Source organism: Hippopotamus amphibius, chromosome 3 (genome assembly GCF_030028045.1).
Source record: "Hippopotamus amphibius kiboko isolate mHipAmp2 chromosome 3, mHipAmp2.hap2, whole genome shotgun sequence".
Taxonomy (NCBI): domain Eukaryota; kingdom Metazoa; phylum Chordata; class Mammalia; order Artiodactyla; family Hippopotamidae; genus Hippopotamus; species Hippopotamus amphibius.
In genome coordinates this window covers 130,478,925-130,493,817 of record NC_080188.1, presented here as the reverse complement: position 1 = coordinate 130,493,817, position 14,893 = coordinate 130,478,925, and the positions used below count along the sequence as shown (strand labels likewise).

General features: G+C 52.7%; 1 protein-coding gene across 1 annotated transcript in view; it reads left to right on the top strand.

The window, feature by feature from the left end:
* Positions 1-14,893, top strand: part of SHANK2 (SH3 and multiple ankyrin repeat domains 2) — a 470,853-nt gene that overhangs the window by 28,856 nt on the left and 427,104 nt on the right. Inside the window, exons 5-6 of the mRNA XM_057729608.1 lie at positions 12,618-12,769; positions 13,792-13,959. Of these exons, the coding sequence (XP_057585591.1) occupies positions 12,618-12,769; positions 13,792-13,959 (320 nt within the window). The remainder of the gene's footprint in view (positions 1-12,617; positions 12,770-13,791; positions 13,960-14,893) is intronic.

Genomic DNA, 14,893 nt, shown 5'->3' with positions numbered 1-14,893 from the left:
CCCTCCACCTATTCCGCCCACCCCCACCTCCTGCCTCTGGCAACCCCCCCAATCTGTTCTCTGTTTCTGTGAGTTCAGTTGTTTTTCTGACTCATTTCATGTAGCATTATGCCCTCAAGGTCCATCCACGTTCTTACAAATGGTGGGATTTTCTTCTGTTTCGTGGCTGAATAATGTTCTGTTGTGGTGCTGGACAGTTCTTTATGCTGGGGGCTGTCCTGTGCATTATAGGATGTGTACAGCATCCCGGGCCTTCACCCACAAATGCCAGTAACAACCACCCCAGTCGTGGCCACCAAAGATGCCCCCAGACACTGCACGCTGTCCCCTGTGGGGGAGGCATCGCCACCCCAGGTGAGAGCCCTGTGCCCAGGGGACACGTGAACTCAACCAGCCTAGGTGAGGCTGTCGTGAGAGCAGAGAGCGGCTCAGGTGAGAGTCTCCAGGGCAACTCGGAGCGTTGGCCCCAGCGAGCAGGTGATGCCCAGCAGAGAGCATTCATCTCGGGCTCAGCAAGTGGGGCCTCACTCCCCTCTCCTCTTGGGCTGGGCCCGCCCTCCCTGTGCCAGCATCACATATATGGGTCCCACCTCACAGTTACTGAACCCACAACAGGTGTGTGTGTCAGCTGAAGAAGGGCGCTTTCTCATCACATGTGGGGGCTCCTCTGACCCCTAAAGGTGGGGCAGGACCTGCACCTGTGCTCCCCCAGCCGTGCACATCCCTGTCCAAGCACAGGTGCCCGTGCTGTGAACACCATAGACTCCCGTCTCCTAAATTTAACTAGGAGCAACGTGAGAGCAGGGCTGCTGGCTTATCAGTGACGCAGCTTCAATGCCCGAGATGCCAGGGATAGGACAGCGCGAGTGCGTGCTTGGAGGGGCACAGGAGAGCACAGGCCTGGAGGGGGGATGAGCGCAGAGGCCTGGCTGAAGGAGAGCAGGGTACCAGCCCAGGTGGACTTGGTGAGACCAGGAAGCCGGGGGTCTGCATGCTGGGGGGTGGGGTGGGGAGACATGGACAACCTGGGCTCCCCGGCATCCCGATGGGAGGTGTGAGCGTGAGGCCGAGGTGGGCTTCTGTGGATGGGGACCCCTGGAGGAGGAACCATGCGGTACCTGCACGGAGCTGACCTTCTAAGGTCAGGAGTGGTGGGGTGCAACCCCCAAGCTGGGGAGAAGGGCATGCAGCAGGTGGTGGGTGTGGGCGGGGCGAGCCTCTGGGAGGGTCTGGACGGGGAGGGGGCAGTTGCAGGGTTGGATGTTCTGTCTGCAGGGGAGGCAGGTGTGCAGCTGGCAGGTGTTCCAATTCTGTGGGGGTGGACGTGCCATTGAGCAGAGGGTCTGAGCACCAGGGCGGTGCAGGCATGCTGGGAGCACGTGCCGGGCCTGGCCCCGTGGCAATCGGACTGCTTCTCTCTGCCTTGCTGCCTGGGCTGGCTCCCAGCTCATCTGGGGGAGGGGGTCCTGTCCATCACTGCAACGTAGCTGCCGGCACGACAGATGGGTCTGTGGATTCCTGAGCATGAATTTGAGCCTTCAGGGACCGTCAGAGACCTGAGCCAGGCCTGGGGTCTGTGGTCCCTGACCAGCTCCTCTCCTCGGGCAGCCTTTGGCCTGGGCTCCCGCTGGCCTGGCCGCATCCATGACTGTTTCCCGATGATTCCCCGGGCCGGACACCCCCCCACCACACACTGGACCCTTCCTGTCATGACCCAGGCCTGCTTCACCGGCGGTGGTGTCACTGAACTCCAAGAGGTTGGAACGACTGTTATTCCAGAGCTAACCTTCACTGAGCGTCCAAAAACACATCAGCACAGGCTCTAGATTATTTCAAAACGGGGGTCAGCGGCCATCTCTCTTGGCTTCACCTGGAGTTAAAACCGCTCTCCTGGTGGCAATGGATGGAGTCATCGTGAGAGCAGATACCACGGAGCCGCAGGGTCCCGGGAAGGAGAAAGACGGAGGGAGGATGTCGTCCCCTCTCCCCAGAGCTTGAATGGACTGGACCTGGGAGCAGCGGCCCGCGGAGAAGGTGGCATGGGGTGAAGTGAACGCTGGGATCTCCTGAACTATTCCCTGGACCACAGGCTCTGGGCTCACTGATCAGGAGGGACCACCTCTGAGAACAGAAACAGAAAGCTGTTTCCCCCTCAAATCCGTGTAAACTGGCTCCTGACGGAGCACAGAATTAAGGGCAAGCCTTGCAGCAAAGGCTGAGACCAGGCCCTGACCCCAACAGCCTGGGGAGCGTGCGCAGGGACCCCAACTCCCAGGCAGATGGTTCTTTTACAGGACTTTCCCGGGTCTCAGCCAGTAATTAACAGTAATCAGAGGGTTTCGGTTGGATTGCTTTCTTTTGGTCTGGGTAGATAAATTATAAATTATTATTATTTTCAGTTTTAACATTTAAAGCAGAATTATCGAACAAACTTTCACGTGGTGGTTGCCAAATGGTAATTTTCTACATCACTTTTACGTCTTGTAGCTAATATTCTCTGTAGGGCAGAACTTTCCCTTCCCCTTACTCCCATATTTTTGCGATTAGACTTTATTTTTTAGAGTAGTTTTAGGTTTATAGAAAATTGAGTGGAAAGAACAGGGGGTCCCGTATAACTACCCACCCCAGGCTCCCCCACTACTAATATCTCGCGTTAGTGCAGCCGTTTTTACACTCCTGAGCCTGTATTGATACAGGATTCAGGTCCACTTTTCCATTAGGGTTCGCTCGGGGTTGTACCTTCTGTGGGTTTAGACAAATATACGAGGGTGAGTCAAAAATTATCCACACTCCAGTTATATTAAAACTTCTATCAATTCTACAGCCAGAGTGCGGATAATTTTTGACTCTCCCTCATATGAGAACCGTGTACCCACCGACATGCAGAGTGGTTTCACTGCCCTAAAAATCCTCTGTCTCTGCCTGTTCATCCCTCCTTCCAACTAACCCCAGGCGACCACTGATCTTTCTACCGTCTCCATCGCTCGGCTCTTTGCAGAATGTCATGCGGTTGGAATCATATAGAGTGCGGCCTTTTCAGATGGGCTTCCTTCCCTTAGTCATACGCATTTACATTTCCTCCGTGTCTTTTCATGATTTGATAGCTCATTTTTTTCTATTGAAGTAGAGCTGATTTACAATGGTGTGCCAAACGCTGCTGTACAGCAAAGTGACTCAGTTATACACATATAGACATTCTTTTTTTATACTCTTTTCCATTGTGGTTTATCTTAGGGTATTGGCTATAGTTCCCTGTGCTGTACATTAGGACCTATTCGTTTATCCATCCTGTATATAATAGTTTGCATCTGCTAATCCCACACTCCCAGGCCTTCCCTCCCTCATTTCTCTTTAGTTCCAAAGAATATTCCATTGCCTGGATGGACCGCAGTTTACTTATCTGTCCACCTACTGAAGAGCATCTTGGTGGCTTTCAAGTTTTGGCAATTATGCTTAAAGTTTCTATAAACATCCGTGTAGGTTTCTGTGTGGACAAAATTGACAGTGATCAAACATAGTGGGCTTTTTCTTTAAGGCAAAAAAAATATTTATGACAAGCAAAAGGGGTAAAGGATGTAGTGAAGACAGAAGGTTCTGACTGGAGGCTGAGTGTGGGCCCAAGGTTCTGCTGCAGGCAGCGCCTCGCCCAGCTTCCCTGCTCCACTCCTCACGCCTAGAGAATTGTCCCTCCCCTCCCCGGCTCAGGGACGCAGCAGACTGCCCTGGTTGAGGGGCAGGGAAACGGGGACCAAGGACAACAGGTGAAATGAGGAATGCGAACGATGGGGGGGACATTCCTGGAAATAAACTAAGCTGTGGGCAGTTCCTGGGACAAGGGCGTGTAGCGACCCCTCCACGAATGGAGACAATATTGGGAGAGGATGGAACACGAGCTCCACCGAGAGGCCAGCACCTGATATGGGGGGACAAGCCCACATCTTCCCTTTTGCCCCTGTCAGCTCCACGGGGTGACGGCCCCCACGGGGAACGTGTGAGCATGAGGTGTGTCTCCCGTGTGGAGCAGGTCATCCGAGGTCTCCAGAATGTGCCTCTCATGTCAGTAGCACAACGGAAACTCAGTCCAGGTTATTTGCTCCTTGCTGTGGACCCAGAAGGGGGAAAACGGGGCTGCTCTGGTGGCTGTCCCCAGGCGACAGGTGGTGGGACCAACTTGTCCCAGTTTTCCAGGGACGGCTCTGGTTTTCTCACTGAGGGTCCCTGTCTGGGAAGCTCCTTGGTCCTGGATGCACTGACACCCTAGACCCTTCACCTGAGAAGTGGTGGGGGCACTTTATAGTGACAGCTGAGGTTGAACAAGAACCTCCTGGGGCCCAGTGATGGGCACGGGATGTGGGGGCCCCTTTCCCTCTGACCTCGGGCTCTCACGAAGCAGGGCATCTGTGAGGCCAGCACCCCTGGAGGTGCAGGGGGCTCTGAGAGTGGAAATCGGGAGCCAGGTCACCTCAAGGGAGGGGGTGAAGGCTGGCTTACTTGCCCTCCAGGGTCCGTGCTCTCACCCCGGGTGGAAGGGAGACAGGGCTGGTGGTGGGCTCCCTTCTCATGTACTGTGCCTGGTGGGTTGTGGCTGTGGCCGTGGCCATGGCCGGCACAGAGGGTCCAGGACTGAAGGGCCTGTGGTCGCTGAGCTCCTGCTGCAGCACCGGGCTGGCCCAGGAGAGGCAAAGCTGGCCCCCGCCTCCTTTATTCCAGACACCGCGCTGTCGTCCTCAGTGGCTCTGACAACCCCAGGATGTGCCTGTGTCCTAGCAGCTCCACACTGACTTCTGTGTCTTTCTCAAAAGCCACCTGGCAAGCTGAGAACCAGACTTCACTCCCCGAGCGGAGAGCTGAAAGCAGCCTCCTTCCTAAGCCCAAGAAGTGCTATGATGCTCACACCCGCCACGTCCCTGCACTTAGGCTGCGTGGTTCTCAGCTTCTGGGCTGAGTGTGGGGACCCAAGTCGGGCAAAGCATCACTTCTGGGCTGAGGGACGCACAGGAGATAATTAAATCCTGGAGGAACGACCTGTCAGTTAAAACAAAGCAGCCGTGTTATTCCGACCGTCTGTGGAAACTGTTCTGATGGAAATTTGATTAGGTAATGAGGAAGGTAGCAGAAAGAAATAGATTCAGTCCACCAGCCTCATCTCCTGCTTCAGTTGGAAGCTCTGGGGCGAGACGGATGGTGTTTTGAGCCCTGAAAAGGAAGTAAAACTAACAACTGGAGGAAAACTTTGGGCTTTTGTTTTGCGCTGTCTTCCCAAACTTGAAAGAAGCCCAGGCACAACAAAGGTAGGCCTGTGATAAAGCTAGAAACGTCCCTCAGCCCATGAAGCATCCCGATGAGAAGTCAAAATTGAATATGCGTTGATTGGGCAGGTTTTGCCGAGCACCTGTGGGAGTCGGGGCTTCATTTCTGAGCTCCGGTGACTACATTAGCTTCCAGGAGGTGATAGTCCAGCAGCTCATCACCTGGGCTGAGATGTGCCTGGTTCCGCCACGCGCCCCTGCAGCCAGGCTCTGGGGGAGCCCCCGCCCAGCTCCCACACGGCCCAATTTGAAGGTTTCTCAGACAGTGGATCCCTGTCCACTGCTGGTGCTCCTTTGGGGCATATTCTGCTCTCTTATTGTAGCCCCTGAGCAAGTCCCATGTGCAGTTCCCCAGGAATAGCACCTCGGGGACACATTCCTGGGATCTCATAAATATCAGTTTGCAGGGGTCCGAGTACACACAAAGTACCCAGTGCCGATGGACGCAGCGTGAGGGCCCCTGAGCCAATGACCCTGAAGATGTCTGGGTGCTTTTGGCTTGCTGGGTGCAGTTTCTGGCACAGAGACATCTGCTTTTAAGTGAGAACTCCAACAGCATATGTGATTACTGCCGATTTTTTCTGATTTGTAACCCACCATGTTTCAGAAAGGATTGTAGGTGACTTGCAAAGGTGCATGTGGTCCAGGAAGATGCAATGTGTTAACTAAGAATGTGAGGTAGAAGGGAAAACGAGCGGTGATGTGGAGGCAGAGATGGGGTCCCCGAGCGAGCCTGGGCTTTGGGGACAGCACCAGAGCCGGCTGGAGTGGGGGGGGGTCAGTCCAAGAACTCAGGTCACCCACGACAGCCATGCATGGCCTTGGGTAAGCGGTGTCCCCAGGGGGCCACCGGGAGACAGTTGGTGGCAGCATTTTAACATGAAATCGTTACCTGAAACATGAACCTTGAGGTCGTTCGGGTTTTTTTAAATGACTCTTAAATGATTATTTTGCAGCAGTTTTAGATTTACAGAATGTCCCCCGCTCCGTGCCCCACACCCATTTCCCCCATCACCGTCTTACGTGAGTAGTGTATGTTTGTTATGAATTAATATGGATGTGTTATAATTCACTAACGCCCTGCTTTCCTCATATTTCATAAGTCACTGAATGTCTTTTCTGTTCCAGGATCCCTCGTGACAGTTAGTCCTCCCGTCTCCGTAGGCCCCTCTCGGGTGTGACAGTTTCTAGGGCTTTCCTTGTCTTTGAACACCTTGGCAGTTTTGAGAACTGGTCGGGTGTTTTGTCGAATGTCCCTCTATTGGGGTTTGTCCGAAGATTAGGGCGTGATTAGACGGGGCGGGGAGGGCGGGGTGGGAGGGTGGTACGTGGGTTTGGGAGGGAGGCTGCAGAGGTGGACGCCCTTCTCGTCACATCATATCAAGGGCACACTTCTCGTAGTGATGTGAACCTTGCTTCCCTGGCTGACGTGTGCTTGTCAGGTTTCCCCCGTATGGACTGCCCTCTTTGGAAGCAAGTCACTAAGCCCAGCCCAAATTCAAATATGAGAGGTTCCTTCCCACCTCCTTGAGGGCAGAATAGCTCCATAAATTACTTGGAATTCTTCTGCAGAGGAAATTTGTCACTTCTCCCCCATTCATTTATTTATTTAGTTATTTTTATCAGTGTGGATTCATGGATACTTAATTTACGATATGAGTTACAATACTACTTTACATATTTTGTTGTTCAAAGGCTCCAGCTTTAGTTGTTGGGAGCTCTTTCATTTGGCTCCTGTGTCCTTTTGGTTTTTTTTTTTTAATAGAAATATTACTTTTTTTTTTTTTTTACTATTTATTTATTTATTTATTTACTTATTTATTTATTATTTGCTTGTTTTGGCTGCACTGGGTCTTAGTTTCAGCATGCAGGATCTTTGGCAGCATGTGGACTTCTTAGTTGCAGCATGTGGGATCCAGTTCCCTGAACAGGGATCAAGCCCGGGCCCCCTGCATTGGGAGCTCGGAGCCTTACCCACGGGACCACCAGGGACGTCCCTCCTGTGTCCTTTTGACGTACCCCATCCAAGTGGATGATGATGATGGTGGTGATGGTGTTGATGATTTGACCACTTTCTTGCCTCCCGGCACCAGAAGGTATTCCAGGTTCATCCTGTCTGTTTCCTGCCCCAGACCTAGACTCTGCTATTCCTCCCAGGCGGCCTGGGAGAGTGGTCTTAGAAACCAAGATCTGGGTGCCGGGTGTGCTCATAGCCACTGGGGAGTAGTTCCTTCTGAGCTCTCCCAGAGGAAGGAACGAGGAGATACATGTGTGTACCAATCTATAAGTGTTCCTATGTGTAACCATCGGAATCTGTATCAAGCTAAACATGAGTTCATACTGACCTCCCCAGTTCTAATCCATTGCCACGGGGATCACTCTCTCCTCTCCTTGCTTTTCTATAACCTCCCACGTAGACAGTGAGAAACCTGCCTCCTGCTCTCTGCCATCTGTGTACTTAATTCCTCAATTCCAGAACACATGCAGAGTGGGTTCCAGATTGTGACCTGAGCCCCACCATGGAAAGCAGCTGTACCATCTAGAGAGCAGTGCTTGCGTGCAGTACTTTTTGCCTTCTGTCTTTCAGATGGCTCATTCCCACAGTTAAGTGGGTCCGCGCTTTATTACCCCACCTCCTCCAGTGAGCTTGTTGCTTACCTTTTTAGTGCAGTTAGACTCTTTTGTCACATTCCACAGTCCATCCTGGGATCCCACATCTCGTAAATGAACTTTTAAGCTTTATTTTAAAAATGTAAATAAAATAAGCTCACTCTTTGTGTGGCAGAGTTTATGGTTTTGACAGATGTTAGTTCTTTCTTTAAAAAAATTTTATTTATTATATTTTTAATTTGGTTGCACCGGGACTTCGTTGCAGCAGGCGGGCCCCTTAGTTATGGCATGTGAACTCTTAGTTGTGGCATGCATGTGGGATCTAGTGCCCTGACCAGGGATTGAACCTGGACCCCCTGCATTGGGAGCGTGGAGTCTTAACCACTGCTCCACTGGGGAAGTCCGCAGAAGTTCATTCTTTTATTCACCTTTACAGTGTCATACAGAATAGTTTCACAACCTTTAAAAACATCCCCTGTGCTTTTCACGTATTCAATCCTGCCCCTCTCTGGAGCCCCTGGCAGCTCCTGAGCTTTTACCATCTCCATAGTTTTGAGTTTTCCAGAATGCCATGTAATTGGAATCATACAACGTGTAGCTTTTTCAGACAGGCTTCTTTCACTTAGCAACACACATTTAAGATTTAGCCATATCTTTTTATGACTTGATAGCACTCTCCTTTTTAATCTTTAAATAATAATCCACTGTATGGACGTCCCAGTTTTGTTTATCCATTCACCTATTGAAGAGCATCTTGGATACTTCCAGTTTTGGGTGACTCTGAGTGAAAGTGCTGCTAACATTCGTGTGCAGGTTGTGGTGTGGACATAAGCTTTCAAGTCCATTGGGTAAATACCAAGGAGTACAATTGTTGGATCACATAGTAAAATATGTTTTTACTTTTGGAAGAAACTGCCAAACTGTCTTCCAAAGTGGCTGTACCATTTTGCCTTCCTACCAGCAGTGACGAGAGTCCTCTGTTGTTTCTCTGCATCTTTGCCAGAAGTTGGGGCTGTCAGTGTTTTGGATTCTATCCATGCTAATAGGTGTGCAGTGGGATCTCAGTGCTCTAGCCTTGAGTTTTTACTTACTCAAAATGTCCTATACTTTCCAAATTCCTGGTCTGATGGGTCCCATTGTCTGCTTCAAACCACATTAGTACCTGCTTGTCTGTGTTTGTGTGTGTTTTTTTTTTTTTTTTTGCCTAAGGCTTTAAGAAAATCACAGGCCATAGACCACTTCTCAGGGCCTGCCCTCCTTGATTTTGCTATTGGAAGCACAAAAGTCACAATTTCTCACCCAGGCCTTCCTCCCAACTTGATTGACAGTGGGACCCCATGGCCCATTTCCTCTTGGTCCTTGAGGGTGACACTAACAACCCCCAGGACACCTGTCTGGGCACAAGAACCACTGGCTTTCATTTTCTTAATTTTATTGAAGTATACCTGATTACAGTGTTGTGTTAATTCTGTTGTACAGCAAAGTGATTCAGTCATATATATATATATATATATTCTTTTCCATTATGCTTTATCATAGGATATTGAATATAGTTCCCTGTGCTCTACAGTAGGACCTTACTGTTTTTCCATCCTGTATATACTAGTTTGCATCTGCTAATCCCAAACGCACAATACTTCTCACTCCCATCCCCACCCCACCCCCGCCTTGGCAACCACAAGTTTGAAGAACCACCCACTTTTGAACTGTTTGACCTGGAAGCGGTTCCTCTGTGCGTTCTGCCTTCACAGGCCTAATTCTACCTGACATGGTTCTCTCAGAGGAACCCAGAACCTGCACACGTGGCTTTCCTGGTGCAGTTGGAATTTCTGCTTATCTGGGTCCAACAAGTCCAGATCTGATGACTCTTCATAAAACTAGCCAGATCAGCTCTTGGTACAGAGATTTTTATCTGGAATACGAGGCCCCTGTTCTTTCCACCAAATCTCTGCAGCTGGCCTCCATCCTTGTGTCTCCTAGTGTCAAAGATTTCCTCACAGGAAAGAGACTTGTGTCTATTTCTCCCTGTCCATTTCTGATCACAAATCTGGGTCTCCAGAACCCATTTGGGACTGTCTCTTCTGCAGCACATCTGAGTACCAAAGCCAGAGTCAGGGAGACCGTGAGGGGGATGGTGTGATTGCTCCGTTTGTGACAAGTGGTGGGAATGCAGGCATGGTTCTGCTGGCTCGTGGGCCAGCGTGGAAGCCAGTCGCCAGAGTGCTCGGTGGTGCTGACACTTTTGGGGGGAGACCACCATCGCCGCCCACACTGCTTCATGGCCTCAAAGGCCCGTGGGTTGCTTGGACGAGTCTCATGTGCTGACCTGGGGACTCTTCACGGGAACGTGTTCTCCATCCCGGGCGATAACTGTACAAAGGAAGATCCTGTAAACCTCACTCTCTTTCATGTGATATTAATCAGATATTCTGGTGGGTAGGATCTCTATTTTAGCATGCTGGAAGATTTTGTGATGTTGCGTGATTCGCTTATCATGAAATAATGAACACAAAAACACTGAATGCACATCAGTGCCAGAGGTGCTGGTTTATCCAAACAGGCGCTGTCCCCCCTGAAAGGTGACTTCCATGCTCACTTCCACCCACCCACCTCCTTGTCTGTGTTAACTGGGCAATGCGTGGCCCCTCCTCGTGCACCCTGCGACCCCGCATGCTGGAGGTGGCGGGGAGGGCCGAGTTAGCGCACCTGGTTCTCATAGCCATGTGAGCGTTTACGTGGACCAGGCAGGCGGTGTGGCTGCTGTGGACAGGTGTCAGTCAGGGAACTGGATGATCAGAGAGCCTTACCTGCAAGACATTTTGGACTCACATTCCCCATCATTTCATTTCATAAAGAGGGCACAGAGGATCCACCAGAGTAGAGCAGAAAACACCAAACGCTCTATCGCCCCATTTAGAAACCTTTCATCTGTGTGTATTCTATAATTTATTTAGTGTATTAGTGCCCCGTTTCCACATCTCTGCCTATGTTCCCAGCTGGTCTGGATTCCCAAACAACCCTCACCATGTCACGCTTTCCTTGCCTTGCTAGCATTTTCTGTGTAGGGAACATCCCCACTGTCACCAGGGTCCCTTAACTGTCCCAGAAAACTCCTATTTTTATTTTTTATTTTTATTAATTACTTAGTTATATTATTTAGGCTGTGCTGGCTCTTTGTTGGGGCGCATGGGCTCAGTAGCTGTGGTGGTTGGGATCTTAGGTCCCCGAGCAGGGATCGAACCCGGGCCTTCTGCGTTGGGAGAGTGGAGTCTTACCCACTGGACCACCAGGGAAGTCCCAAAACTTCTATTTGTAAAAATCCCTGCATGAGAAGGAGCCTCTTGTAGGTGCATAGCAGGAGTATGTCAGTTGCACTTGTGGGCGTCATACCATTTCGCTCAAGAGAGGATACATAAGTTATGTCTTACCCGCTGTTCTAGGCTGTGTCCACCCGCTGCTCTAGGGTGTGTCCATCCCCTGCTCTAGGGTGTGTCCATCCCCTGCTCTAGGGTGTGTCCACCTGCTGCAGACAGGTTACACAGAATGGGTTAAACCCATGAGTCTCACCACGAAAAATCAAGGCACGGGGGATTCCAACAGCGAATTTTAAAAGCCCTCCAAACAATACCCATTTATGGATAAATAAATGTAGGAATTACACATAGTTGGGAGTCCTCAATCTAAATTCGTGATGAAGTTGCCTTTTCTGGGGACGGAGGGTGATGTGATGATGGGTCAGTGACAGGTGGTCAGAGGGAATTCCACCCCATGGAAGATGCCCCAGTTCTTTTACTCTCAAAACGTGCTTGAGGACAGAATGACTCATTATTCACTATTCCCGTTTTGGGGCCACAGGAATCTGCATGATGTCATATTACTCTTTGCACTTTCCTATAATCTAAGAGCCTCTCAAATTAACCACATCAGAGTCGTGCCCTCAGCTCGACCATGGCAGTGGGGGGCACACGGGACACTGAGCAGGGATATCTGATAACAAAGACTGACGTCCCCCGCCATGGTCACCTGCAGACTGGTCCACCTGCGCAGGGTGTGGGGCCCCTTCCTGACCCTTGTCCCCACAAAGGTGGACTTCAGCCTTTTGTCCCCAGGCTTCTGCCCCACTTCATATGTTGGTCCTTCTTTGCGTTGGTCTGGTCCCATTATGATAACTGTCAGAGTCTCTCTGCTCACCCAGATGGAGACCCCCACGGGGCACGACCCTATGTTTCATTCGTGTGTGTTTCCCTACAGTTCAGTCCCTGGCATCTACCAAGATACCCGTAGATGTCGTGAAACTGACATTGAGCAAAGGCGGGCGTCTGCCTTTCCAGTCTTTAACCGCCGCCCTGACTGACCGCTGCTCCTACAGGGCGGCCTTGGCTGGGGCTGCAGGATTCTGTGTACTGAGGGCAGGGCAGCTTCTCAGACTCAGAGCCCACAAGGCGGTGATGTTGAACCCTGCCTCTGCCCCCATTTTGATTTGACCGTGACCCGAAGAGTCATTGCCATCTGGGTCGCCAGAGCCATGCTAAGTGCGTGGACGGTTGGGGTCAGCAGGTGGGTGGGAGCCATGATGCCCTGTGGGGGGTCAGTATGTCAAGCTCACTTTGGGACACTTGAACTTGGCTAAGGGGGTCATGTGGCTTGGCAGCTTTTCCCCAAGTGCTGCTTCTAATGTGTGTGTGTTTGGGCCCCTAGAGACTCCCTTGACCTTAGCTGCACAGCTGGACGACCCCGTGGAGGTGATGAAAGCCCTCCGAAACGGCGGGGCCCACCTGGACTTCCGCGCCAAAGACGGGATGACGGCCCTGCACAAAGCTGCCCGCGCCAGGAATCTGCTGGCCCTGAAGGTACACACAGGGCCGGTCTTACACAGGGACACCCCCTCGTGTGATCCCCTGCATCTGCCTGGGCCCCTTTTCCCACCGCACAGTGGCCACCCAGGCTGACCCCAAATCGTGTTCCGACGGGAGCTTGGAAGTGCAGTCTGGCTCTCCTGTCCCCCTGCTTGGTGTGGCTGCTTTTATGACAGAATCCCCGGTTCACAAAAAGTCATCTTTCCTCTTCTGTCTCGGCCAAAGGGCTTGTATTTTCAGCTCAAACCCACCTCCCCCGTGGGGGCGTGGGCAGCAAACCCAGCCCGTTGGCTGCTGCCACCGCCGCCCCGGACATTGGAAGCGGATGCTGGGGTGCGGGCGGGCAGAGTGGACCTCACCCCCGTCTTCCTCCCCACACTGCTATTTGAGGTCACTCTACCTGCCCTGGCTCTGCGCCCACCGAGCACCGGATAGCGGGGCCAAGCCCACTCTCTATCAGGGCCCTGGCGAGGAGGGGAGGGCACTCACTGCTGTGGGTTGATGACCCCCAAGGTGGTGCTCTTCTGTAAAGCAGATTTCTGAACTTCACAGCAGCTGCACTCGACAGCTGGCTTCCTCAGAAGTCAGGTGTTCGTGACAACGCTTGCTGGTTTCGCCACCTGCAGGACGAGCATGGGATGGTTTAGACTGGACTTTTAGGTTCGATAGTGCAGCTTTCTCCTGCAAATGCCATCTTCCCCTTATTGCTCTCCACTGGTCCACGGGGGTCTGCCGGGCTCACGCAGGTAGCGCCCTGAGGGCCACGTCTGCAGAAAGCCTCCATCCCTCAGGTGTGTAGCACGCATGTCTGCCTGGCACCAGGTGCTATTTCAGGGCCAGAAACTTCCTTGTCTAATGTTGGGGCCTCTTTAACTCGAGGAGGCCAGGAAAAGCTCGAGTACCGTGGGCTCAGTCACCCTGGCCTAGGGGAGCCTGACCCTCCTCTTTCTTCTTGATCCATCAGCCCCGCGAAAGGGGCTGTGAGACCAGTGACCACACATTTGGTGTTTTTTCAGACCCTCCTGGAGCTTGGAGCATCCCCAGATTACAAGGACAGCTACGGCCTCACGCCGCTGTATCACACCGCGGTGGTCGGGGGCGACCCCTGCTGCTGTGAGCTGCTGCTCCACGAGCACGCGGCTGTTAGCTGCAAGGATGAGAACGGCTGGCACGAGATCCACCAGGTGTGTGGGGCTCGCCCCTGACCTGCTACCTCGACGGGTGGGGCTGGGGTGGTGGGTGAACGCCCCCAATGTAGGAGCCATGGGCGCCCGGGGAAAAGCGTGGAACCAGGTGCTTTTTGAGCACAGGTGACCTGGTGCCTGGCCCGATTTCCGTGCACGAGGCGCACGTTTCCCAGATCCCATCTGTAGCAGTAAAGTTGGGGGAGTGTCAGTTCCAGTCTTGGCAGAAACAGAATCCACCTGGTGGCATGATGAAGTCTTTAGTGGACCCAGGGCAAGGAGAGGCGACTGTGTTCCCAGAAGCTGGGAGAGCGGGCCGAGGAGGAGAGAGCCCAGTGGGAGCCAAGGGATGCGGTAAAGAAGTACCACTGCTGCTCTGTCCTCCCGCCCTCCCGTTGGCTGAGCCCTGCCAGAGCCGGCCAATCAGGGAGCCTGGTGGTGCAGGCCTAGAGCTCTGGGTCTCCAGGCGGATGGAGGGTGGACAGTGGGTTTGGGAGAGCAGATGGGGAATATCCGCCCAGAAGGTCAGGACTAGGCTTTGATGTTCTCTCGCTCCAGCGTTACATTGCAATGACTTCCCCTGCTTCTCAGGCTACCTGTCTGTTTCCCTCCACTGCCGTCACCTTACACACCTGCCCATCTGGGCAGGGTCATGCACCCACCCACTGTGGTCAGAGGGCCAGGGTGCTGAGGTGCAGCAGGGGGGCCCACCCCCGTCTGGCCGTTCTCGTGCTCAGTTCTGGTTCATCGGGGTCCCCGCAGCCTCGAGAAGCATCCAGTTCCCTCCTGTGGTGGGAGGCGGGAGGGGGGAGCTTCTGCGAAGCTGCTTGCAGGAGCCCGGAGCCCTGGGCGGGGCCTCGGAGGAGCAGCGATGCCTGCCTGCTCGCTGGGTCTCCGTATGCTCATCTGTAAAGTGGGTGTCAGGGGGGCCCCC